Here is a 27739-nt window from a genome sequence, read left to right as displayed (position 1 = left end):
CAGTCTTTTAGAGCTAAAAAAAAAAAAAAGGGTTTTTTAACAACCTTAAGTGCAGTGAGAGTCCAGAGCATATTACAAAACACAGCATTTAACACCATAAAAATACTTAAATACATAGTCAGTGTAGTTCTTTTTCAGTATTCTGAGCCATCACTCATTACAAAAATCCCGCAACAAGTTCCACAAAATCAGATTATAATGAAAAAATTATTAGAGTAACATAGCAGTCTTCCGAGGGCAATTAATCAAGAATTTGCTTGTAATTAGAACTGAACGGTAAAGCAAAGACTTCAAAAAGAACAGGCTCAACACCTTTGAGTAACACAGCTGCATGACTGCCATAAAGCTCCCAAACCAATAAAATCTGACATGCACATAAAATCAGCATGGTCTTGTCAGCTACCTAACACTCAGCATTAGGATCTTTCCTGCCAATGCATGACACTTTATTATCTTTAGCATCCATCAGCATTGCTGCTGTTCTCTCCCATACAGAATAAGTTAAAGAATTCACATTTTCTTTTAGCTGAGCAAGCAACACTGAGCAAAGTGGTGGTTCATCCTGCATCACTGGTAGGACAGAGATTTGGAAAAGGAAGATAGAAAAATAAAGTAGAACCTGTTAATGATTTTTTTTTTCTTAGCTGTAGAGTGGACCATAATCAATAGTTCTCTCAATATAGCTATGAGGAAAGAAACCTTATTTTACATCATCATTATTGTAGGCATGGTTTGACAGCAGATAAGGGAAGAAGACAAGCTCCTATTCTATTTTAATGGTAAGCTTGAATTCACTAAAATAAGCTTTTAGAATGGCTATGTTTTATGCATTTGTTCATTATGCTTTCACAGTAATATCCCACTAAAAAGCTCTAGTCCTCAGAGCATCTTAAGGGGAAGAAGCAAAAATAAACTCTTTATATCATACCGAACTACTGAATCTGCAATTCACAGTAACTGGTGTAAAAGTTTGTAGTGACTTTATTTACTGCCCCTAATTATTATTAATGAGCTATAAATTGGGGCACTACTATTTCTGGCGTACAACAGAAAAATTATATGGCTACTTTTAGTGGGCAGCTCGTATCCTTCGTGTATACTAGCCTCATTATAAACCCTGATCACACTGCACACTCCACAAAGCTGTTTACCTGTGGGGAGGGAGGTTGCATAGAAGGTGCCAAAAAAAAAAAGTAAAAAGTGTCTGAAGTGTTCTGTTGTTCCCTGTTCTGGCCCCACATTGTTAACAGAACAACATCTTGGTAATTCTCAAATCCTAATATGAGCATTTATCACTGCCCGAGATTCTGTGTAAGAGCAAGGATGACAGTTTCTGGGAGCTTGTGCCACAACATTGTTTTATATCAAGAAGTAAGACATTTCCAGTAAGTAAGTGAAGGGGGGGGGGGAGGGGAAACAAAAAGAGGAGAGTGGGGAGAGGGGTAAAGAAGGAGGGAGAGAAGCATACACAAACATCTAAGACATGCAACAGCACATTCTGGAGTTCTGAATTAAATCTTTGCCTCTGGTAGAGACTAATAAAGTATTGTACAGAGTTGCTGTTTGCTGCACATAGATAAGGTATGAGAATAAACATCTATTCCTACAGGTTATTTTTTGATTTAAATATTCCCAAAGGGTAGGAAACTAACTGATCAGGTCAGTTTTAAGAGTATGTACTAAAATAATATTTTTATTTCTTAATATTTTCTTAATATTTTTTCTTAATTTTTTTTTCTTAACCAGTTTTGCACATAAAAACAACAAAAGTTTTTCCAACTCGAATATCATCTGCTATAAAGAACTACACTTTCAGAATTACATTACAAGATCATTCTATACTGTATGCCTCACTGACCTGATTATCTGGCTGATCATGAGGTTACCCCCCAAAAAACATTTTGTATTTAAATACTTATTTTCTGTAAGCATTTTCTGTATGCATTTGCAACATTCACCACAAAGAAGGCCCAGTTCCAAATCCATATTTGGGAACAGCTCTATTAATATAACAACAATGACTCACAGAGCAAGTTATAATGAAATCTTCTATTGAGAAGCATTATGCTTATAATACTTTCCCCATGTAAGGCTTACAGTTTAGATCTTTACACATACACTGTTAATGAACATAAAAATGCTTAAGCTACTCTTTTCTGTTCACACATGCAAAAAACTCCCAAAGGAAACACACGTAGGATTATAAATCTCATGCTGTAGGATAAATGCCACTGGAACAGCTAGACTGAATAGAGAGGACAGAAGTTACAAAAATGATACCCACAAACTCTGCAAAAGAAGTTCCATTCCTGAAGGTGGTGATGGTTAACTCAAAATACTCAGAATTACAATTCTAGAAGCGGTTCAGCATTTTGCACCATGTTTCCATTTCCCTCTACTTGGCAAACATATTGTCACCTTGTCATGCAAGGCAGACAGTAGCAGGGCTGCTTAGGATACATAAATAATGCCAAAATGTGATGGAATTACTGCAAATGTTAAATTCTTGTCACCAGAGCATGAGATGAGGGTCAGCCCTACTGCTCACTTTCAAGGTCTCTGCATTCATCATCACTGTTGTTCTCCAGCTTTTGATGGCTCCATACCCCTCAACACAGTTCCTACAGCAAAGCCAACAGGAAGGTAAGAGGGGTCTTTCTCAGGCAGAGCACTGGGAAGGACACAACAACCAGTAATTGCAACAATGAACCTCCAAGGCACAGAGCATGCAACAGTGGTCACAAAACCCAAGCAGCTCTTCCTGGCTCCACTGCTTGCTGCGTGTGGGTATAGGTGTTAGCTGAATGATCAGGATAAGACTTCAGCCCATGTCACCAAGCAGTAACATGACAGCAAACATGAGATGCAGGAGAGTGGGGTAGGACAATTGGAGAAAAGTAAAGGAAACTTCTGCTGTTTGTCAATATTTGCCACATTTTGCTAGTCCTCAGAGGCTGCTGTCCCGCTACACACACTCAGCAGTCAAAACATCCACAGATCTCGGCCTACATCCAAACGCACTACTGAAATGTCATCCCTGCATGCACTGCAGTAATCCTCATGCTCCAAAAAAAGAACAAAATAAAGGGCATTTTAGTGACATGCCTCACTTTGTAATGAAGCATACTGAATGAAAATCACTGTCAGCTTCAGCAAATGGAAGAGCAAACCTATAACTAAGATACAAATAAGCACAAAGGGCTATAGCTGACCAAGAAAGTACTAAGATCACCTCAATCAGGCAGCGTTCAGTCAGCAGTCCTGGCATATTTCATCTTGGCTTACATTTTCTGACAGTATAAAAGCATTCTAAAGAAGACTCTTCAAAAATGGATTCCCAATCCAACAAAAACGAGGTGGATAATCTACATTTTTTGCCTTAATTTGATAATTCCGTGCTGTGCTTTCCAAGGATAACAGTCTGCATTGCTACCCTTAGATGTTCCCTTTTTTTTTCATAATAGAAACTGTGGTAATTTGGCAGTTCAAGCAGCTGCTTCTCCTCAGATAAGATATTTGGGTGTTCATACTACTTCTGTCTGCCAGATGAGCCATTTCAACAGGCTTTCATGAGTTGTTTGTCACATCCTTTAATGCTATTTTTCCTGCAGATGCAACAGTACTTAATAAAAAAGTCCTCTAAAGCAGATTTATTATGTCCTTTCCAATTTCTGCTTTTTTGGGCAAAACAGATGATATTACTTTTTCTCCTTGGCTTGCTTTGTGTAAGTACAAGATCGAAGCACACAAGAAAAATAATTTCTTCTTCAATTTCAGTGCTTGGCTCAAAATCAAGACTCATTAGTTTAAAGCAGTGGCTTGGAGCAGAGGAAACAGATCTTGGGGCCAACAATATTTTATCAGCATTGGTTGAGCATCCATTAATCACTAAGATATTCCCAAATATTTTGCCCTGTCCAGCTTAAATTTGTTTCAAGACATCGTTTACTTTGGCCTTTGATCATAGATAATCACCTGCATGTACACACATTCCCAAGATGAATGCAGAAAAAAAAAAAAAGTATCTCTGTGCAGAACAGACCGTTTTCAGAAGGACCCAGGGCAGCGCTGAGCAGGAGATTGGACACGTCCAACTATTTGAATCCTCAGTTGAAACATTGACATCACTCAAGTTGACATCACTCAAGTTGCACACAAACTTTTCAAGAAGATCGAGCAAGCACTCCTCAACAAAGGCACTGACATGAGATGCTAGTTGAAAACACTGCATTTTCAAAGCTTTCAGCCCTGTCATACTTCTGAATGTACAATCTAGTTAGGTTCCTTTGGCACTTGAAGATGTCCCAGGAAAACATGCTAGACAACAGTACAGTCAGGTACAGAAATGAGGAGATAAAAATAATTTCATCAATATTTAAACATTTTACTTTGTGCTACATATTTGTTTCAACAACTAAAATCTTGTATAGGCTCCTCAGTTTCCACGACCATGAGGTTAGGATGGCTGCTATGCAGAGATCATTGCTCAGTTTTAACAGGCATCTTTAGGCAGTTGTTTCTGAACCTGCACTGGTTCAGAAAATACTGCAGGCCAAGTATATGCTGCATAGCCTTGTCAAAATTGCAATGCCAAGCAGAAGAGGGATGAGGCATCATATGGCTCACTGACCAAGCCCAATTTGGGTGCAATTTTACCTAGTAGACTGTTTATCAGTACATCCTATGATATTTGAAGCAAGGTCAGCAAGTTGCCAGCTGTCCAAAGGAGCTCTTCACTTCTTCAATTGCATGATCTATTTAACGCTGCAGCAAAGCTTTCCTAAAGTGGGCATGGCCATTGTGAAGGCAAACCAGCAGAGGCACAGTTCTGTCTGCACTACTACAAAGGAATGCATAGGCACAGGAAGCTTAAATCACACCAAAGTTCAAGCTGCATATTTGTTTCGTGTGGGCTGAGGTCATATGTTGTGAAATGCACGCTTGGATTTATACCCTTCCTTAAACTTAAGTCATTAGGAGAAAAAGAGGAAATGAATATGTAATAAACAATATTTGTTATTTAACACCTTACCAGAGTGCACAGACTTATACTGACTATGAGTAATTCCAAATGCAAAAGGGACGAGACAAAAAAGTAGCATTTGCAAAGAGAAGAAACTATGCTGAAACGATTACAGTGCCAGTGCGTTTTTTACTGTCAATAAACACAGCACCAAGCAAATAAACGGGTACCTTCCAAGTTAAGATGACCTTCAGAAGAGATCACGTAGAAAAAAAAACTTTGCGATGCAAAGAAATATAACCAGCACATTGCAGGTTAGCACATAATAGCAAAGCTGACTTAATATCAAAGACATGCAGGCAGGTAAGATTACTACCTCAGTCTCAGCAAGGTAAGGTAGGTCTCCTAAATCAGAGCTCCTTGATGAACCTCAGCACCAGATCCCACCGTCTCCATAAACGTGTAACCATTATCCACTTTAAAAAGCAAGAGCAAACATGCCCATGTCCGGTGAGACCTGCTCAAAGAATACCTATAAATCAGTGTTTCTAAGTGAAACTCTGGATTTTAGATGCATACAATTTTCACACTAGTATCAACTGAGGTACAATGGACAGGAGAAAGGCTAGGCAGACTGAGCTTTTTGCTGGCAATAGGTTTGAAAACATATGTTAGCTCTCCTTGCAGTCTTCCTCCTCCGCTATGAGCTTAGAAGTGCAGTCCTAGCGTGACCAAATCATACCCAAAGAAAAAACTAATTATTGTGATGATGCTGCAGTTCCATCTTTAGAAGCAAAATTAAAAACAAGAAACACGATTTTTCCTGAAAACTGGTTCAAATATCTGCAGTTCTGGGGAGTGCTTAGCGATGTCAAAGACAGAACTATTCAAAGGAAAAGTGAGCATCTTTATGTGAAAGACAAAGGTCCTCACATAATCCCCGTATCCTAAAGACTGGGCTTCTCCATTCACAACACCAGCACTGTCTAAAACAAGAGCTTGATAAACCAACATGCAATAACTTAACGACTTAGGCATGGTTTATTTACCTTTCAAGAACATCTGGATACAGTATGGAAGGAGAATAAGAAGTTGCACTTTCATTTTAAAAATTGAGGGTTTAAACAGAATTCTTGTTCTCCCTCACAGATGCTACATTACATCCCGCAGTATGAACTTCCTGCAAATCCAATAGCTCCAGTTTATAAAATAAGATTCAGTACAGTAGGAAAGTGCCACACAAAGTGACTTTTAATGTAAAGAATTCCTTCACATTGCTCTTGATGCACAACTTCTATGTTTTATTTTTCAGCATTTAGCAGAACATCACCTTGTCTGATTCAGAGTATACTTGGGAAGTTTATTGCCATACTCTGCAGCTACATCTCTGAACATGCCAATTATCTTAAGACACTCACGCTTAGCTGTACAAGCCACCACTGTTTTGTTCTTTTGGTAAATAAAAGAAGCCCAGTTTTCATGTAACACACTGAACAGCAATCCCAGAGTTACTGTGTCTTCGCTCTGTAGCTACCTGCTGCAGCAATGTCCCTGTTTGCCCTACATTTCACCTCAACGCACTCTCCTCTCCTCAAGTGACCCGTGCAACAAGCTGTCATTCTACCTGACAGCTGGAACATGCTGTCGCAAACAAAAAACACTAAAGATCAAAATAAGCCTTTCTGCTGACATGCCAAAAGTTTAGGCTAAACAGGAAAACATACTTAAAGCTCTTTTCCCATTACTTTGCATTATTAAACCATCTAGGCAAGAGATAAACATAAAAGGAATTTAATTAGATGAATTCACTCCTCAGCACCTGTTGTTTAACAGAGCAAAGCACATCAGCGTGTCAGATAATACTGGCATCTCCCACAAACTCGCAGTGGTAGCTTCTTTTTCAAGCATTTGGGCACCACTGGTTTTACTCACTGTAATACAACACTGGGCCATGACAAGTGAAATTCCTTAAAATCATTATGCAGCATCTTGCAAGTTATAACAAGGCAGAACAGATACACAGTGTTATACTGCACAACTTATTTCCCTGAAGTTCTATACCATGCATTCATTTTTAATAATCTTCAAATCAGACATAGTTCTTCAGTAACTCAAATCTAAAAAATACTTTAACATAAACAATATCTACTATGTTTTGCATTTCAGCACAATTTCTTAATTGCCTCTAAATTAAGACAATGTCTCAAAGGGTCAAAAACCTTTGCCAAAAAACATAAGTTAATGCTTATATATTCTTAACTTCTACCTACTACAAACTCAATCCCACTGAGTGACAAATTCATTTTACAGCTTAAAATCAAATACTGTAAGACAGTAACTTTCATTTATGTTTAATTTTGCATGCAGTCAAGACAATGGAATTACTACAGTTACAAAAAGGAGTTAAGGATAAGCCAGGAAGATGTTAGCAACCATCTACTTCAACATTAAAATGAAACCTAACTTTTTTTTTTTAAACCAAATGTTGGCAAAACAAAGCACCCTCATCTAAGTGGCACCGTGCAAGCCAGTGCAGGCAAAGACAGTGCAGACTGGCTGAACAACACTACCAAAGTATTTCCGCTCTGATCTGCTTGTACTGCTATATACCCCTTCTGTGCAGAGACTGCAAAACAATTGTGCAATGAAGCATGACTTTAAAAGAACTAGGCGGTTTTGAGGTAGTCTGCACACTTGTACTCTGAAATATATCTGGACTTTTCAGGAATGCAGCATTAAGCCAACTACACCACGAAGCACTTATCACAATGTTTAGTCAGTACAGAAGGTTAAAAGCAGCAAAGGAAAATGACACTCCAAGATGAACAACTTTCTTCATTTGTAAAGTCACCTTGTTTGGTACTAAAACAGTTACCAGTGCCGCAGAAATACAAGTCCTCTTCAGTTCATGTATGCTCTGCTGAGAAATAAAACTTCCATCGTATGAAGACATACAAGAATCTACTTCAGTGAAATTCCAATTACAAAAAAAACTCACTTGAAAACTATTTTTAATTACTACAGAAAGCTTCTCTAAACAAGAAATATCTAGCTAGTTATCTTCTTTACAGTAATGGTACATTTGCTGTAACTGAGAGGTTTTAACAGCAAGGTGGAGAGAAAAAAAATCATTATTTTTAAACTCGCAAAACTAGTGAAGTAACTCAGTAGTTTTAAGTACTTGAAACTACTTAAATTAATCTTTTAGACTGACTAAATTTAAAGTCATTTGTATTCCCTACCAGGGAGCATCACATTTAATGATTTTAGCTCATGTTCATATCAAAAGCATGGGGTGTTTGCTGGCGAATGCTTAAAATAATTATCACAGGCACCTCTGGGAATCACACAATTCCTACTGCTTTGGTGGTTTTACTGAGCAGATCCACTTTGTTTTAACACACAGACAACTCTAACCCACCCCCACCAAATGCACATACTTTAAAAGCAAATCTAACAAATTGCAGAAGAAAGCATGCTAAATAAGCTGCATATTTCATATGCTGCAATCCTTCTGCAAGAGAAAAGACGTGGTCATTATTTCATGTACCCTATCACAGCTCTTGTGATGAAGATTCAAAGGAGGATACAGGCTCTTTCTTACCCATTCAGCGTATATGAACCATTCCTCTTGAGTCTCATCCTTGCAGATAAGAACCGTAGGAAAAAATCCAGAATGAGGTGGTTTGTCCTCTGCTAGACCAGAATGCAGGTACCTGTTTGGTGGTTGCGTGTTTTGCTCACCACGGGATCACTTTCCTGTTTCTCTGAGTCATCAGTGAGGAACAATGCAAAACTGCCACCAAAGCCACTTTGCAGGAAGCCCAGAGGAAGCTGCCTGCAGCCAAACAAGAATCTGGAGGTGTAAAATCTCCTCAATACACGTCTGACAATATCTTGGAGCCCACCAAGAAAAAGCAGCAAAAATTCACAGAGAGTTTTTTTATAGAATACCTTAACTCCTCCTTGCACGTGCAAAAATAAATCTTCCAGAAAGCTATATTTTATTGCCGAACCACTCTTCTTCCACTTAAGTCTGAAAGCAGCTTCAGATCTCTTCCTCCGTTCTCACTAGTTCTGCTGTGACTATCACAGCAGATAGTATTCAGTACTACCCTTAGAGCACAAGGCAACTAAACAAGAATACTCAGGCTTTTTCCCCTTCTCTCCCCTCCCCAATATGAAGTTGGAACCTATACATGTGGAAAGGAACACACAATTACTGGCTAGAAGGGTTATTTGCCTTGTAGAAAGTTAAAAAAAGGGCAGATCTGAAGTCATGCCTGAACGCTGCAGAGAAAAATGATATCCTCTATCAGGCTGGTCTTGGGCAGGCTGCCCTGCATAAATCACACAATCACACTGTCTCAAATGAGGCTGTTTTCCTTCCCTTCCTGTTCACCCTACTATTCCCTGATAGCCATGAACCAAGCAGCTGCACAGCTTTATGTCTGGACCAGAAGAGTGAATCACACAGAGCAAAAAATACTCCAAATTGTTGATCATTTACTCTCGGTGAGCAAATCAACACTGATTCAACTAACAAACAACACACAAAATATTAACAATGAATATTGAAATGACAGTCACTTGTAGTCTAGGTAAAACTAGGCCAATGGGTAAACTTACATTAGCCACATATAAAGATAAAATATTCCCTATGTCAGAGGGAAGCAATGGCTGGCTTGAGTACATTATTCTGTATCTAATGGTCTATTCTGTATCTAAATGTCTAAAGACAGCATGTTTGTGAAGCTGATTTTTCATCTTGACCCCATCTTTACACTGTTCTTTCAGATATGTCATCTGAAAATTCAACAGTTACAGAAAAACAGCCTAAAGAAAAATAGGATAATTGCTTAATTTCTTCCTAAGTGCCTGGGTTTATAGAGTTAGATGTAACCAAGTAGACCTGTAGGGACTAACTGGATCACAAGTGTTGAGAGGAAAAAAAGGGTTACAACGAACCATTTATAAAAGGCAGTGAGGCAATGAGACAAAGCTGTACAAATATCTAAGACAGAAAGTAATTCCCAGCATCTATCAGGCCTGATCTGGAGTACTGTACCCAACCCTTAGCACCCTTCTCAAAGACACATGTAGAATTAGCTGGAGTCCAGTAAGCACCAAGAAGAATATTATCTACCTCACAGATAAGAGAAGTCAGGGAGGGAAACACCTTCCAAGAATGTAGGACACAGCTGTAAAGAGAAAGGAAACAAAATGTTCTTCCTGTTCTATCACAAAAGGACTTGAAACTATGCAAGAAATAAATCGGGTTAGAATTAGATGGGTTTGTTTGTTTTATAAGAACAGGAAGGGAATACAGAGTCTACATTATTGCAGGCCTTTCTGTCCATCTTGATCCAGAGCTGGCATCTGACTAGGTGACTTCTATAGGTCTCTTTCATTTCTGTGATTGGGAAGCAACTTAGCTCAAGTCAAACCAGACTACATCATGCAATACGTTTTTTTTTCCCCAAAATAAGTTATACTGGCCAGGACTGCAAATAGGTCCAATGCATTAGCATCACAGTAGTACCAGCACTCTGCTTTTATCATATACATAATGGGAAACAATTATACTTTGTGTTCTTCTCAACCATCAACTTTTACAAAGATCCTACCTACGTGCTGGCTGGCACCAGGGGCCAATTATTCCAGCTGCTATAGCCAAGCCCTGCTGTCCCTCAGGAGTGAGTGAAGATTCTCTACAGCTACAGATGACCTAGAAATTAGGTCCCTGCAGGCAGCTACCTATCAGCACCAGGCAGAGACACACACTCTTGAAACCTTATCAAGGAAAACCTGGATCATTTATTTCATTAATAAAACTGAGAAGAAAAAATAGTTAAGTCTAATAAAACAAAAATTTTACGTAAAGATCATTTCTAAACAATCTGCAAACCAGAATGAAATGAAAATTTGAACTCAGTTTTCTTCCTGGAAGCAAAGACTCTTAGGGGAATGTTTCCTGAGAGGTGGTCTTAAACCCAGGCTCAGATGCATCTGACAATATACTTAAAAGCAAACAACATTGGGTTTTTTTGGTTAGCTACTGTTTTGCATTGGAAGTCCACCAGCCATATGGAACACAGGAGCTATCCTGAGGTGGTGCCTGGTGACCATTACTTAACAGCAATCAAGTACCATTGTAAACTTGACAATCACAAATTCTGTAATCTAAAGAAAGTAGACCTTTCCACATTTTTTTAAGCTCCTTTCTAGATGCAAAATGCAAGCGATATGTCCACAGATTTTCTAAGCATTTTGCTTTTACTGGCTACCTAATTTCTTAAAAATAAGTTTCAGCCTTCTGTTGCTGCAAGCAGCTGCTTTTTTTTAAAAAAAAAATATTTCTGTCAAAAGACATGAACACTTTTTTTTTTCTTTTTCACTTCCCCATACTCTTTCAGGGATTACAGCAGCACAAGAGTATGCGTTCTTTAACTTCTCCATCTGAAAACTATTATAGGAAACCAGCAACTAAATATAAACTGTCCAATCAGAGGCAGAGCCAGCCACGTTGATGATGCAATTTTAAACTGCTATCATGGACAAAAGAACTTACCACAAGAAATACAGCAAAAGCCTACTTGCCAACACAACTGCATCAGAACCAATGAATTCCTGCTTCAGAGAGGTCTTCTGGAGAAATGTGTTTGGTTAGCAAAGATAAAACACCACTTATTTTTAGTCAACATTAAAATAAAGACAAACTCACTGCAGTAGGCAACTCTGCGGTGAGGCAATATGCTATACACATTATCTCCTACAGTATTTTCAATTAGCTGCTCCTAAAGGAATCCCTATACGTACGCATTCCAGAGAGCATACACAAGCTGAATCATCATTACTGTGGTAAAAACACATGGGAATCAGGAAAACATCTTTACATCTCCTTAAGATCCCTTCTGTCAAATGAAGCATTTTTACAGACCGCATCTCTTTTATTCCTTTCCCCAAGCAGAATCCATAAACTTTAGCCTGGATTATTTGCTTCCAGGCTAAATGTTCATCCAGTCACTGCTCTGCTTCTGTGGCGAATTGCAACAGGACCATTTGGCCCAGTTATTCCGGACATTAGCTTAAAGTTCTTTAGATAACAGAGATTAGTATCAATGATTTTCAGCCCTCTCCTAGCCGCTCCGTACTTTGAAAACAGCTGTTAAGAAATCTCTGTTTCAATTACTGTTAAACAAAAAAAACCTTCACTTAACAAGGAAACATACTGTTAGGTAAAAAGCTGGGTACAGAAGGGAATGGCTAGTTCACTACTACCTGGAAAGACTTACAGTACATTCAGAGCATAATTATTCATCCAGGGGAGTTTTGCTTATGAATGTAACCCCTTTCTACATATAAAAAGAAACACTATCAATCTCAGTTCTCCACATCTGGTCAGGGAAGATGAGACAGTGTGCCCATATGTACCCTATTTTCCAAAGGCATAGCTTCTTCACAAGCGTTAAGGTTACTTCTACAGCATTTAGTGTTATACGTGTATCTTTGACCTATTCCCTCAAATGTTTGAGGATCTACTTGAATTTATTCCACTATTGTAGGGAACAATTTACTCCTTTTCCTCTGGGAAATACCCACTAACCTACTGCTTAAACTTGTTTTCTACTGTCTTGCAAGATAACATGCACTTAAGGGTGGGACAAGTTAATTCCCCAAGATAAATAATGAAATACTGAAACAAAAAACACTGAAACAAGAAACAAATTTGTGTCTGCTCTTCTGGTGTGGGTACAGGCTTTGTATCACACAGGGCTCCAAACAGTGGGTACAGTCAGGTTTACCTTATTTCTACTTAATGACTTGGCTAACTTAGGCTTAATTTAAACACAGATATTAGAGAAACAAGGAGCTTAACTGTCAATCATTGCTGGACAGGGAATGAAAAAGTAAAAGAGGACAAGAAGAACAGGAAAATAGACCCTGAGACCCAGCTGCAAATAAGTGTTTTCCCCAAATTCTGATGATTCATTCTGCACATGAAGATGGTGCTGCCTCAGCTTCAGAGCTTAAGAGATGTCTTTGTTAAAGGTGTAAAGAAATCCCATTTCACTGGTGATTTTGGCTTAGTATTGAAAAGAAGGAAAAACCCTGTGTGGGGACACTAATGTTCAATACACAAATGAAAGCCATATCACATTCCCCATTTACAAACAAACTTCTAACACATTAGAAGCATTTAGTTTGCTTTTTAAAAAATAATCTCTTAATTAATACAACAGCCAGTTCTCATTTAAGGCAAAGATGACAGCAGCACTGAAAGGGTTACTGCAAGCACTTCATAATAAGCAAAACAGGACAACGTTGGAGAAAGTTGCAGAACTGAAATAACAGAAAAGCAATCCGCCTGGAAACGGAAAAGGGTGGGTGAGCAGTCTCTACCGGACAAGGGCAAAAGCCAAGGTTTATAAATGTAGGAAGAAATACACACCCACACAAAACTTCTCAAGTGTGTGCATTGGGGAGCGGATGGAACAGACAGGGACAGGACATGACAAGAAAAAAAACCCACCACCACCAAAACCACACAACATTTTACAAGGCCTTTATATAAATTTTGCCTATTCATTCTTAATGGACATCTGCCCACAGCTTAGTACAAGAAAGACCAATCTTTCATGGTGTGCCAGACTGTCTGAAACACAAATCTTTGGCACACTGCCTGCTTTGATCCCCCACTTTGGGCAGTTTCCTGAAGATAGATTTGGAGCAAATGAACATGGATATATCACTCTTTGGAAGGGCTGTCCAAAAGACTTAATGTGATGCAAGTTTAGTATCAGATTTCACAGTGCTCATTTGCATTATTTCTAACTTAACCTAAATGATTTATAGTTTTTAAAAACAGAAGCAGCTAGAGAGAATCTAAGTTATTTTCAGCGCTAAAGAGAGTTCCTTACACAGGATTAACAAAGTGCTGTGGCAAAATAAATTTTTCAGTGACAGGTGAAAGCTGCTCTCCTTCATGCAGATCTGCATTACGACCAGCCACGTGGACAACAGTTATTTATAGAATGGAGCTGTAGAGCATGAAGACACCCATTCAGATCAACACCCAAAACTTTGTCCATCTCAAAGGAAGGCTCCTAAAGTAACACAAATATTAAGAGAAGATTGATGTTCTTGGCAAGAGCAGCAAGCAGGTAATTTACAGCAGGCACTGCCCCTCAGTCCAAGAACAGGAAAGAACTGTACGCCTTACCAAAATGCCCCACCCAATAAGTCCCAGTCAGTATAAAAAGTCTCTGCTGCAAAATTTAGCTAATGATACAATCCAGGAGAAGTCTGGAAGCATCACAGAGGGAGAACGGGAGAGAAATTTCTCAGAAAAAGACTTTAGCTAAAATTAACTATACACGACCAGGCATGTATGAATCCATAAAGCCTATAAAACAAGCAGAAAGAAGTAGTAGTTTTCTACTGCACTGCTTTCCTTTTTTTTTTCTCTGAAATTTAGCTAAGTGGTGTCACACTAAGGTGTGTTTCTACTAAAATAAAAAGTTTTAATCTACACTGAGTTTGTTAGTAATGAAGTACTACCCAGATTCCAGTTCAGAATGGCACTCCAGAAGTAGAACTTTTTCTTTCTCTCCTTTGCTAGACGAAACAAAAGTCTTTCAATATTTTAAAAGGGCTGTAATTTTGGTCAAATACAGAACAAATTAGTTTTACAAGACAGACTGCATGTCTTCTATAGGTTAGTGAGTACAATATGCAGTAAGATAGACAATGACTGTGCTTGGTCACTAAAATATTTTTTATTTGAAAAATTTATTTATTTTATTTACAGTGTCAGGCTCTTACTACTCTCTATCTTTTTAAATGTGATTATGAGCTTCCTCTTGCACATCTTCACCAACGTCCTCAAACATTCATTCATCTCTGCCATTACTGTCCTTGCCACTCCATGTACTGATGGGACTCTAGAATGCTCCTCTTCCACTAGCATAAAGGAAATACACTTAAGTTCCAAGTTCAGACTGCAGATTCTTATTGCCAATTATTACAAGTAAATAGCTTTAAAGTTTAAGAAGTTTAACATTTACATCTGCAAAAGAAGACAATTCTGCAAGCCACCATGTTGTTCTCTTGCAGTTCCTAATTCAGATGGGTCTGAAAGATCTGTGCAAAAATGCTTACTTGGGAAGGGAAACAGTGTTCAACTCTCTGCAGTTCAGTATCCAGTACAAACCTAAAAAGACATCTCTGCAGACATTGAATATAGTCGGTTTCGACCAAAGGGATTATGTGTGGGAAATGGGGCTTATGAGTAGTTGGGGTGAGGGACACCAAAGATTAGTTAAAAACCTATAAAGCTGAACAGATATTACACAAAGACTATAATCAGAAGCTTTAAACTAATCTATCTGTTGCTGACTGGTATGAAAACAGGAGAGAAGCAGAAAATTAAACATTTCAGAATAAATTCTGATCATAAAAATTATTCTGCATTTGCACAGACATGTTTTATATAACTTCAGAGAGAACAAAATTAATTTACTATCTCAAAACAAATAACTACATTATTATTTTTGCAGATTATTCTGTACTTCTAAACTAATGGACATAATGAAACAGCTTCTCTGAAATTAAATGCAAAGTGAAAAAATACTGTGTGTCAATGGCAAAAACAGTAACATAAATCACCAGAACACTGGCTTTATAGGTGATCCCAATGTAGCCCTTGCCAAATTGGACTTCAGCTGCTGCTACTCATGTTTTTGCAAGACCTTAGATTTTCTGTCTTTATGCATTACAGAGGATAAGATATGCAGTCTGTACTGTTGCATTTTCATGGTATAATATTAGCCAAGGCAAAGCAGTGAATGTGAAGTAAAAATCTAGTAATACCAGAATACTGGACTTTCAGTATTAGATAGCTGTTAGCTATAAATCCTAGCCTCCCCAATACTTAAATGGTGTAAGGCTAGGAATGAAGAATCTGCTACATCTACTGTTTAGCTCACATTTTGTACTTTGGTATCACCTTCTCCAAAAGTCTAAAATGGTAATGACAACACTTTGGGAAGCACTTGGACAGCCAGAAACTAAGATAACAAAGTCTACAGTTTGAAGTGACTGTGTGTTTGCTATACTCATGTATAGCAAAGCAACAATTCAAAGTTCTTGGCTCTCAATTCAAACCTTGCTGCTTACACTTCATGCCTTTCAAAATAACTTTTATGTGAAAGAATCTGCCCTTCTGTCTCTCATCCATGCACACACGCAGACTTTAGTCTCTAAAGATTTTTGTTGAACAGAGAGCTCAGCTCTCACAGCAAAATCATAGACAAAGCGTCATTACTAGATTCTTACTTTATATGCTACGCTCTCAAGTAGGAAAATCGAATTCAAAAATTGTACCCCCCACCAGTAAATTTCATCCAAGCTTTGCTGCCTGACCACAATTCTAGTTCATTCAAAAGTAGTCCATCTAGCTTACCCAGTGGAAAAACCTATAATCCAAGGCAATCCCTAACACTTTATTTTCATAATTTATCCCATCCCCACATGCAGTCTAATGTCCTGAAAGTGTTCAGCCTAGAAAATTGATCTTAAGTGCCTACACAGATATAGCAATATACTTCTTCACTAGCCAACTGATAATCTGGGAGAACGAAGCAAAATAATCCTATTTTGGGAATGAAACAACATCTTCCTGGCAAAAGATGGAGTAACTCAACATTAAAACCAGAATTTGTAAGCTACCACCAGAATTTTTACACTTCTATTGTGCCACTACGCAGAAGAACAACTTAAGAGGAGTAACTGATCAGGCTGCAAGACCCGCGTTAGATGAGAGAACAAGTTTTTGGCTGAAAACTTGAATAAACAAGAAGCAACTCAGTGCTAATTTGACAAACTGACTGCCAGATTAATGAAGTCTCAAAACTCCATATGACAGGTTAGAGTTGCCTGAAAAACCATCATGGTTTTCAGTTGGTATCACTCTTTCATTTGAAAGGCTCCTGAACCTTCCTAGAAGATTTTATCCATTATTGGTTTAGCCCCCCAATACACACCCTCACATGCACATATGACTGTCAAATACTCTTTTTTTTTCCTTTAAGCATATCTAAGAGTACATATCTCATAAACCCACACTTTCCTCACAAGAATTCTCTTCTACTAACTTATTTAGAGGAGCAACAAAGCTGGAGAAGGGTTGGAGAACAAGCCTTAAGGGGAGTGGCTGAGGGAACTGGGGTTGTTTAGCCTGGAGCAGAGAAGGCTGAGGGGAGACCTTACTGCTCTCTACAACTACCTGAAAGGAGGTTGTAGAGAGGACTGTGCTGGCCTCTCCTCCCAAGTGACAGGGGACAGGACGAGGGGGAATGGCCTCAAGCTGCACCAGGGGAGGTTCAGACTGGATATCAGAAAAAAAAAATTTCACAGAAAGGCTCATCAGGCCCTGGAACAGGCTGCCCAGGGAGGTGGTTGAGTCACCATCCCTGGAGGTATTTAAAAGACAGGTAGATGAGGTGCTCAAGGACACGGTTTAGTAGCAGATAGGAATGGTTGGACTTGATGATGATCCAAGAGGTCTTTTCCAACCTGGTGATTCTATGATCTAGCTTGCTTAAGAGGGCACTTGTGCTACACTTCTCTTCTTCATAGATTCCATCTTTACTTCTTCCAGGATTTAAAGGGAATACTATGACTACAGTCATATGTTTTAACCTGTCTAGTTCTTCTTACACATATACTTCTACTACAGCACAGCGTCATTAACCGCAGTGGGTGAAACACAGGCCAGACAATCACAGAGATTTGGAACTTATTTTCAAGAGGAGTCTGGGTACCTGTTTGAGTCATTACCTCTATGCACATGCCCTTTTTATAGGATTTCAGCTTAGACACCAAGGACTGAACCTAAATCTTGGGTGCATAAAGCACACTTTTTGGGGTCACAACCACAGATTCATGATTCGGAATAATTTATTCAAAGGCCAATTATTACACCCACTCCAAACAACATCTTAGATTCATGGCAGATGGGGGAAAAAAAAAAAAAAAAAAACAAACAAAAGAACGCCTGCACAGCAAACTGAGAAAGGGGATTCTCCTTACATGCTGTTCTGTAATATCTATTTATCTAATGCTTTATACTTGTCAATGACGACATTATCCTCTTTATTTTGCTTGGTTTTTTAACCCCAAGCTCATGTAATTTTACTTAAAGTTACTAAGCCACCACCATAAAACCAGTCTTGCCTACAGTGCTGTGAACAGGATGCAAGCAAAACCTATACAATTAGCAGACAATTTTCAAAGGTCAGTTATCACATCATTATCCAAGCCATTTACATCTCTGCAGTGTGAGGGAGTCTCCAATTTTAGACAGTGAAATGAGACAAAAATGGATTAAATTGCTTAGGGTCAAATAGTACAGTGTGTTGCTGAGTAAGAATTTAAACTCTCCAGTAGCTTGAGTAGCTCATAATGGGCCATTCTCACACTATGCCCTTGCCCAGCTGACACCATTTTCTGTCAGATGTTTAAAGAGAGCAAGCTTATCTACCAAGAAATGTTAACACTCATTTATACTATAAATAAATCTCATTTATCTACCTTAAAAAAAGTAAAGAACCAATTAGGAAAAAATGTCTGTCTGTATCTTTGCAGTCACATAATTTTAAAAGTATGAAAAAGCAGCACCTATATCTATCACATCTAAAAGCAAAACCAATCAAATACTAACACGCAGTACAGGCTCTCCTAAAACTGCTTCTGGTTCAATGATCAAAACTATAAAAAGCACACAGTCAGAGCACATTTGAAGTGATATCACCAGTTAAATAAATAAAGTTCCCCTCCGCCCCTGGTATTTTAGCTGCATGGTACATATCCAAAAACATGTATACTAAAGCAATCTTCAGCATGCAACGTCAAGTACTCAAGCTTCAACACACAACAACTGACAACTGCAGGCCTTAAAGCAGCCTTGTTGCGTATATTGTAAACCATTCTTTCCAGTGCTAGTTATCATACTATTCTCTTTCTTTCATAAAAAAGGAATAGGTATCATACAACTGTTTCCTATAGAACATTAACAAGTAATTTCTATATTGCAAAACTATCATCTTCCAATCCTGGAAGCGTACATAAGTCTGCAGTTCTGGATCCATGGCAGACCACTGCAACCTGAGCAGGTACTGCTATCACGCTCAGTTTCAGTACCAGATGTGAGCATCTTTACAATGGCATTTGCTCTGCTAGCCTAGACAAGCAAGCTAGGCAGAGCACTGCCAGGTTCAGCTCCGGCAGATGGAAGAAGGAAATCTCTAACTGCCTTCCACCTCCGGTAGAGATGGCATTTCCTCCCCTACTTATCCAGCTTTCTCCTTATCTGTAATTTGCACACATACTCACTCTGTGATTGTACTTAACCTTTACATTGCACTCTTCTCATCTATACTTCAAGCTCCTGCATCAAGCACAGGATCCTTCAGTTTTTTTCGGTCCCCATCTGGCAACTGAAACGGCCTATGAAGAAGCAGTACAAAGCAAACTTAACTGGGCATGGCTTCATCAGCTTTGACCTGCCTTTTGCTCCAACTTGTACCCTTCACCTCTTTTTTTTTACTGCTACTCCAAATTTCTTAAGAAAAATCTTCAAAAAGGTTAGCAGAGCTCTCCATTTCTGACTAAATTCTGACCTAGGGACTCACCAGAACAGATATTGAGCTGATTGCTGAATTCCCAGAACAGCTGTTTACAGTCCCATTCAGAGCATCAAATGAGCATCATACTTTACCCTATAAATCACCTTGCACATACAGCAGAAACCCTGTTTCTTATTTTAAAACATAGTTATTTATCATGATGATCTATATGTTTAAAACATATAGATCGTTCAAAAAAATCATACCTGTTCTGTTTGTTCCTTCTAACTCAATTAAAATTATACTCTGTTGATATATACCATCAGGCTCTCCACATCCTAGTACAACAATGGATTATCTGCTTGCTTCAGAAACAGAACTCATTACACTGCCATAAAATAAGGTAAAGCTCAGCTCAGGACAGTGAAAGCTACAAAGTAATGTTACTGTACTTCTGCTGTTAACCTTTGAAAACATAGCCAGTTCAAGTTTAAGTGATAAAAAGCTTTATTCTTTGTAGGTAGTAAATAAACCGAGGCTCTGCAGTTTTCTATGCATCATTACCAGTCCACAAGCCAGTTTTGGTCCTATACCAGGCAGAACAGGTTTTATAAAGCTTTGTTGCAGGTTGAAAACATTTATTTTTTTCTTTTAGCAATTCATTTTCCTCATAGAATGCATTAAAGTAATGCTACATACCGAAGAATTTGGATAATCAAGTGAGATGGATTATCCCTACCTCTGAAGTTGCAAGTCTCAAATGATTATTGAAACACCCATAAAACACTTTAAATTCAAGGCCAGAGTCCCTTTGCCTCAACCCTTTACCATTTCTGCCTCTTCCAGTTTACCCCATTTCCTAAAAAGCAACTTATATTTTATACTTATGATCAGATTTAGGAAATGTCACTACGACACTTGGACATCTGTTAATACAGATTTTATTAAATTATATTCTTTATTAATATTTCATACTATTAATAACAAATTTAAATTTAAGTCCACATACTACAAAGTTTTCCACACACTCACAACAGAATCACGCTTATTTTCAAGGCTGCCTTTTCTTCTCTTCCACCTACTAGTGCATATATTTTGGCACAATCACACAAAAAATTGCTTCCCTTATGTGTATCACTGACAAGCAACTCTGCTATTGCAGAGAATCCATGACAGAGATGGTTCATCCTATGGGTCAGGCATCAAGCAATAATGTCCTGCAAGGAAAGCATATACAAGCATTTCTACAAGAATCTTTTTACATAATTCCACCTTTCACCTGCAGGTATTTTATCAAATTCCATCACTTTGCACCTCTAAATCTCTATGACAGATTTTGCAAACTCCATGAAAGCACAACAGCAAGTGCTCAGAGAGGAAAAGTGACTGCAGGGAGTTTTGACTAAGTATATTAGAAACACTTGTCACTCTTTAAGCTGGTTTTGTCCTTCTCTATACAGTGCAAAAAGATTCTGTTTAAAAGGTCTCTTCTGTATATTTCCTTGTGACAGAACAGTGAAAAACACTGCCATAAACTCAACAAGTTTCTGAGAAGCCAGGATTATTCTAAAGCACTTCTGTGTGCTTTCCTCCTGTCTAAAGAAAGATTTGCTCTCTGCACATTGTCATATTGCACTGTGCTCTTTTCACATATGCCACAAGCCAAGAAAGGTTACAACATTTCTGATATTACTGCTGCAGAACCAACATTAACTTTAAATCCTGGCCTTTACCACGACAAAATATATGTACAATAGGAAAAAGCACGACTTACTTTTAGTAAAAAATCAGTGATGACTCATTTAAACATCAACAAAGTAGTTCTGGCAAGCTACTGCTCTATGAAAGCACTAAGGAAATTTGAGAAATTACAGAGAATCCAGCTTACTGCTAATCAACTATATGTAAGGTAATGACCTGGCACAGAGATCATGTTATCCACTATTTTCATCTCTTCCTCAAAAGCAAGATGCATTTAAACTTGTTAATTTGTATTTTACTTCACAACACTAAGCAGTCATACTTTGTGCTAGGGAGTCTGAAATAAATACCACAGCTGGAGAACAATTTACCCCGAGCACAGATAACCTGCACTTCCCCTAATCACAGATCCAAATGGTCGCTGTGTGTGAAGCCTCTGAAATTATGACAGTTCTTGCTAATACACTGTAAATGATGATATATTGAGTTATTTAGAGGGAAACAGCAACAAGACAAACCTTCCAGCAGTAGAGACGTTGCTGTGGAAGGATCTGCTTTTTCCATTGCAAGGAGTTTACAGTAATCATACTGTTTTCAGATTTGGAGTTATGATTAACACGTAAATTAGAATTTCTAGACTAAGATTTGCGTCAGTTATATATATGTTATATATGATGGCTACATAATCCTACCAGGGAACTATATTAAAACATGAGGCTAAGAGGCTAATTCACCAAACAAGTACAGTGAGGAATCTGAAAATTCCTGTTACTTTATTGACACAATCCTCATTCCAAACCTCCGCCTTCTACTCTTAGGTATCATGACCTCATTACCTCATTAAATTTTAATCAAATCATAAACTATCTGTGGTAATCTCCCCAAGAAAGCTGCCAGTGCATATACCTGATAAAAAATCTGGAAATCTCCTCTCACCCAGGAAAGGCCTTTTGCTACTGCTCCATTCTAGCAAGCCAGTGAGTGCTGCCACTTAACACGCACTCCACTTCCAAGGCCAGGAATAAGAAATGTACCAACACCTTCACATGGGATATACAGTAAGCATTTGAGGATAACCTTCATTTTTCAGAAGGATTAAGTGAAAGAAAATAGGTGTTATGCATACAGTAGTCTAACATTCCGTAGAATCAATGTCTTGGCCTTCTAAGAGCATTCTTTAGAAAAGGAATCTTGTACAATCTTGCTTACTGTACGTATTGAAAAGCTCACTAACAGGAAGGATCTGCTTCATGACTACATTCCTTGAAATATCTTGAGAAGTGAAAACTTACCTTGATTCAACTTAGTACTTACAGGACAGCACACAGAGCAGAAATATTCACCATTATCTGGCTGGTTAAAGGCACCATAGGCAATACAGAGAATTTTCATTGCAAGACTTCTCTCAAGATTCAAGAGGCTCTTGCAGGAAGAAAAGATGGGTGGTACAATCAGTTGTATTTCCATTCTGAGAAGCATACAAAGACAGTGCCACCCTCATAGAATCATAGAATGGTTGGAAGAGACCTTAAAGATCATCTTGTTCCAACCCTCTGCCGCAGGCAGGGACGCCTTCCATTGGATCAGGCTGCTCAAGGCTCCATCCAACCTGGCTTAGAACACTTTCAGGAAGGGGGCATCCACAACTTCACTGGGCAACCTATGCTGGTGTCTCACCACTCGCATTGTGAAGAATTTCTTCCTAACGTCTTCCTAAACCTTCCCCCTCAGGTTTAAAGTAATTCCCCCTTGTCCTATCACTACATGCCCTTGTCCCTCCCCAGCTTTCTCGTATGCCTCCATCAGGCACTGGAAAGCAGCTATAAGGTCTCCGCAGAGACTTCTCCAGGCTGAACAATCCCAACTTTCTCATCCTGTCCTCATAGCAGAGGCACTCCAGCCCTCCGATTGCCTCTGTAGCCTCCCTCTGGACCCATTCTTCTCATGTTGGGGATTCCGGAACTCGATGTATTACTCCAGATAGAGTCTCATGAGAGCAGAGTAGAGGGGAAGAATCACCTCCCTTGACCTGCTGGCCACGCTTCTTTTGATGCGGCCCAGGATATGGTTGGCTTTTTCAGTTGGCTGGTCATAACCCAGAAAGGAAAAATATTGTTCTCCAGTAATATAACACCTACTAAAGCACACCAAAGGAATAAAATATTCACTGGCTTCACAACATGCGAAAATTCACGGAGAGCAGCATAGTCCACTCAGAACATCATCTACCCTGACTACAACAGACCCCATCAACAACCATGCTCAAGTAACACATGGCTTCACAACAACTCAAACACAGCAGCATCAAGACAAAACTTAAGACCAGCTGGCACCAGTCTTTCTATAAACATTTTCTATTTCAAAAATCCTTAGTAAGCCAAGAGCCACAAATTTATGCACCCCTTCCTACAAGAGAATAAGATTCAAATCACTAAAATGACCCCCAGTAGCAAACAGCTAAAACGCCCTCACACACAGAAAGCGGTACACGGACAGGGGCTTAGGCCTTGGAAAAAAGGCTGTGCACCTCTGAGGGAAGGACAGAAGCTCTCCTTATCTGCTGCTCACCCTTACCAGTACTGTGACCTACAGGGCAGAGATGCTAAGCAGCTCCCCTCCTCCAACCCTCGATGTCTCAGACACTTCCTGTCTCCGCTGGCATTTATTTTCAGCCCTCAAGATTCCTTTCTATATGTTCCAGGAACCCTCTAGCCATCCTCTGTCCAGATGGCAGACTTCAGATGAAGGGAACAGGGTCTTGGAGACTCTTTTCTTGGCAGGCTTCTCAACTTAGAGGCAGGCCGAGTCTTGCACAGACAAGCCTCTGTTGCACTGCAAAAACCCTTCAATCCCTCTCTGCAGTTTTCTTCAATGTCCTCTTTGTCCTCAAACAAATTTGTCTTAAATCTTTTAACAGCTTTATACAATCTACTCCCTACAAAGCTGCAGAAAGCCAATAAAAGGACAAGGGAAAGGGGTCTTAACGCTGTAATGGATGACCAGAGCCTCGCTGTTTACTGCGTAAAGCAGATGCTATTTTGACAAACAGATGCAGAAGAAAAAGGTGGGCAAGAGATTTCAGTTCCTTCGATCTCTGTCATCTGTGAGAGATTTCTGAAACACAACAGCAAGTCATTTACATGCTCAAAAATTCAATTAGGACTATCACCTTACAATGAACTATTTTCAAACTATGACTCTGCCCATTAACTAGTCCGTCTTAAAGACCAACAGTGTTATCACCAACACTATACATTCGTATACAGGCTTCAGAGAAGGGTAAATATGTCTTGTTTGAAAAAGTCAAAATTTTGCCAAAGTAAGCAGAAAAACACAAAAAACCCTCCTATTTCCAACTGAAGCTTCACTGAGTAAGGGTTTCCTAAGTTTTACTAAGGTTTATTTAGGATTCCTTTAAACCTATTCACATCAAAAGCTATTAGATTACTTGATTTATTATACATATAAATGAAACCACTTCCAAGAAACAAAAGGGTTTAAATCTAAAATAAAGCTAGATGCTTCAGAGTAGAATATATTTAGGCATAAACTATTCTGAAATCAAATGCAGCAAGCAGGGCCAGTTCCCTATATAAAGACTAGAGCTATTAGGAAGACAACGTAGCTCTTGGCTAGAAAGATTAATTTAGGAAATGAAATGCAAGAGAAAGAACAAATTGCAGTGAAATCCAACTCAACCAGGAAAGCAAAAATTACAGAGAAGCTCCAGTAGCACAGAAAGCTTCTCAGTTTTAGGAAGAACTTCAAAAATCCAGCATCTCAAAGGTACTGTTCAGAACAATGCAGTGATGGGAAAATTAAGCAAAACATGGCCTTGATCTATGAAGGTTGATTAAAAAAAAAAAAGCATCTTCCTTGGTGGGAAAAGCAAGACAATCTAGGGGCAATATTATGTACTGCACTGGCACTACCACACTTGTGATGGAGTTTTTTCAGTCAAATGCTTGTTCTTTAGGGTTTACCACTGACTTTAAGTTAGTCGATTATCTCCTTCTGTCCCTTTCAACATTTACATTTCTCTTAACAATACCCGTGAGAAGGTATTCTTGGTCTCATTTTGACCTAAAATCATACAAGAAGTAACTTGAAGAAAGGTAACCATTCCTTTAGGGGGTAGTTTGAAAACCAAATGCTATAAACAAGCTATATTTGGTACCCTGGCCAGATTTTTATCACGTATACTATATTTTTGTTTTCTCCTTAACATTGGTATGGTGTTAGAAACCAACTATGAAAGATTCATAACTAATTTCAAATAGTTCAAACTCTTTTCAGATAACTCCCTTCACTTGAGGGGTGTGATCTATTTGCTTGTTAGGGTAATATACTAACTGCATGATGATATCCACTGCTCCTCCCAGAAACATTTGGGATTGTCTACTTGAGATTTATCTGCTCTTATGAAATGTCTACTGTGTGATTTACAGTCATTTACTGTGCAATAGCTGTTGCTGATGAACTAGTTTTAAGTTCCTGTTTTATCTCCTCCCTTCTTTAGTTGCTTAACAGATAAAAAAAAAAAGATGTACCTCCATCAGAAGTTATTTCAATCCAGTTTACACATCCACAACCAATGGCTGGCTACTACTAGGACACCACTCAGCTCCACGAACTGAAAAGCTGATCCAAAAATTATGTCGCTAAAAACTGAAATCAGTTACAGACCACCTATAAATCTTAGCTAAAATAAGCTAGTGAATAATCTAGGTACTCAAATCACAGAAAATTAAGTCCATCAGCTATAAAGTTAATGCAACATAAGGTGACACAGTAAACCATTATGACACAAGACACTCAATCCTTCACCACTGAAAATATGCATTCTCTTTACTTAAGTCAATGCTTTACTAACCAGACACTCAATAAAAGCTAGACACTTGTGAGAATAAGTCACAGAAAGCAGACTGAAATCCAGCATGTATAGTGCGAGACATTTGGGCTCTGATCTGAAGCCATGCCATCCAATAACACTCTCTGCACTGAGCCTTCACACTGACCTTTCCCTGCTTGCTTTCCAGCCAGCAGGTGTCTGCAAAGCTTTCTAAGAGTATGACAGTGTGGAATGAAAAAAGATATATAATAATCCTATTAGAACTCATGCAATTAGTCATGCTTTGAAGAAAACCTAGGGGAAAAAGCCAGAGTTTTAAGTGTACAAAGAAGGTTAAGGGAGAAAAATGACTGCAAGAAAGTAGAAAACAAAAGATAACAACTGCAGTAGCTGCCGAAAAGATATTTCATAATCTGTTAGGATATGCTAACAAAGCAAACTAACAAATATGAAGAACGTGTATTATTATTATTATTAAAGGCTGCTTTATCTGTTGAATTCTATATGTTGTTTCTTTTCAAGTCCGATGGAAGAGCATACGGCTGGTCCAGCAGTTACAGCTAAGCTGTAACATACTTAGAGCTGAATGAACAGACAAACGATTTAGCACTAACTGGTTTTGGCACAGTAGTGGGAAATACAAAAGGCTGCTGCATTGGAACTTAAGCATTACTTCTTCATACTCCATTTCAATTCTGGTTTTAAAGCTAAGATCAGTCTAGCACTTACGGTGTAATGACCATTCCCCTTCGTCATAGCAAAGAGTTATGCTGGAATTCAGCAGGAACAACTCTCAATAGCCCAGGACAAGAGCACACTAAGAGCAGGAACAAAAGGGTAAAGTTTATATTGCAAGTCTCTCTGTTATGAGCGTCTAGGTCTACCAGCAGCAAGAAAAATAATGCAAGATAATCATACAGAAGAACGGACAGTAATCCTATACATTAGCAAACTTGAAAAGAGCTGAAGCCACAGGCAGCTTTATCATAAACAGCATCTATCTTCCCAGTCATGACATTTTCTACTATCATCTTAAAAACTCACTGTATCGCTCTTCTGTTTGTAAGCTGCACGGGGATTTTTTGCACTGATTCAAAGCTAAATAAATGGCTATGCTACATTTCTTTCACCTTCTATTCTGAAAACAGGACTTGCAGAGAAAAAGGACCATAAGGGAATCCAGCTAAATAGTCACCAACTGCCTATTCCATTCTCGACACTTAGCCCCCTTCCATGTGTGTTCCTTGGAAGCATCTGGTTTCGGTTGCTATTTTGGTATCTTCACACCAAAATTTAAATATAGCAACTCAGATCTTTTGGCTAGTAAGTGCTAAGAAAAATCTTTGCTCAGAGACAACTGTATTCAGGTACCAACAGCAATGCCTCCAAATGGTCTGTTGAGGACTTATTATCAATAGGGCATTGGTCTGTGTAATACAAAAAAAAAATTATTCTTAGTAAATACACTCTCAGTTTCCTTTACTTTATTATTTTCATCTCCATTCACCGTTAAACTCTCTGGAAATGAGTAATTCTTTACCCAACTTTACAAACCATAACTGGAGTTTGGAACCAACAGCTATAGAACCACTCACT

The 27739-nt window shown here is 38.6% G+C and overlaps 1 protein-coding gene across 2 annotated transcripts in view; it reads right to left on the bottom strand.

Moving 5' to 3' along the window:
• MOB2 (MOB kinase activator 2) overlaps positions 1 to 27739 on the bottom strand; it is a 121126-nt gene that overhangs the window by 55278 nt on the left and 38109 nt on the right. Inside the window, exon 1 of one of the 2 annotated variants that reach the window (XM_054068112.1) lies at positions 8568 to 8707. The exons of the other annotated variant lie outside the window; for it this stretch is intronic. Coding sequence (XP_053924087.1) covers positions 8568 to 8605 — 38 coding nt within the window. The 5' untranslated portion in view covers positions 8606 to 8707. Of the gene's footprint in view, positions 1 to 8567; positions 8708 to 27739 lie in introns of those variants that run through there. 2 annotated transcript variants of the gene reach the window in all.

This window comes from Cuculus canorus, chromosome 5, assembly GCF_017976375.1.
Source record: "Cuculus canorus isolate bCucCan1 chromosome 5, bCucCan1.pri, whole genome shotgun sequence".
NCBI classification, from domain to species: domain Eukaryota; kingdom Metazoa; phylum Chordata; class Aves; order Cuculiformes; family Cuculidae; genus Cuculus; species Cuculus canorus.
The sequence above is the reverse complement of the archived record's forward strand: the minus strand, read 5'-3'. Positions and strand labels throughout refer to the sequence as shown.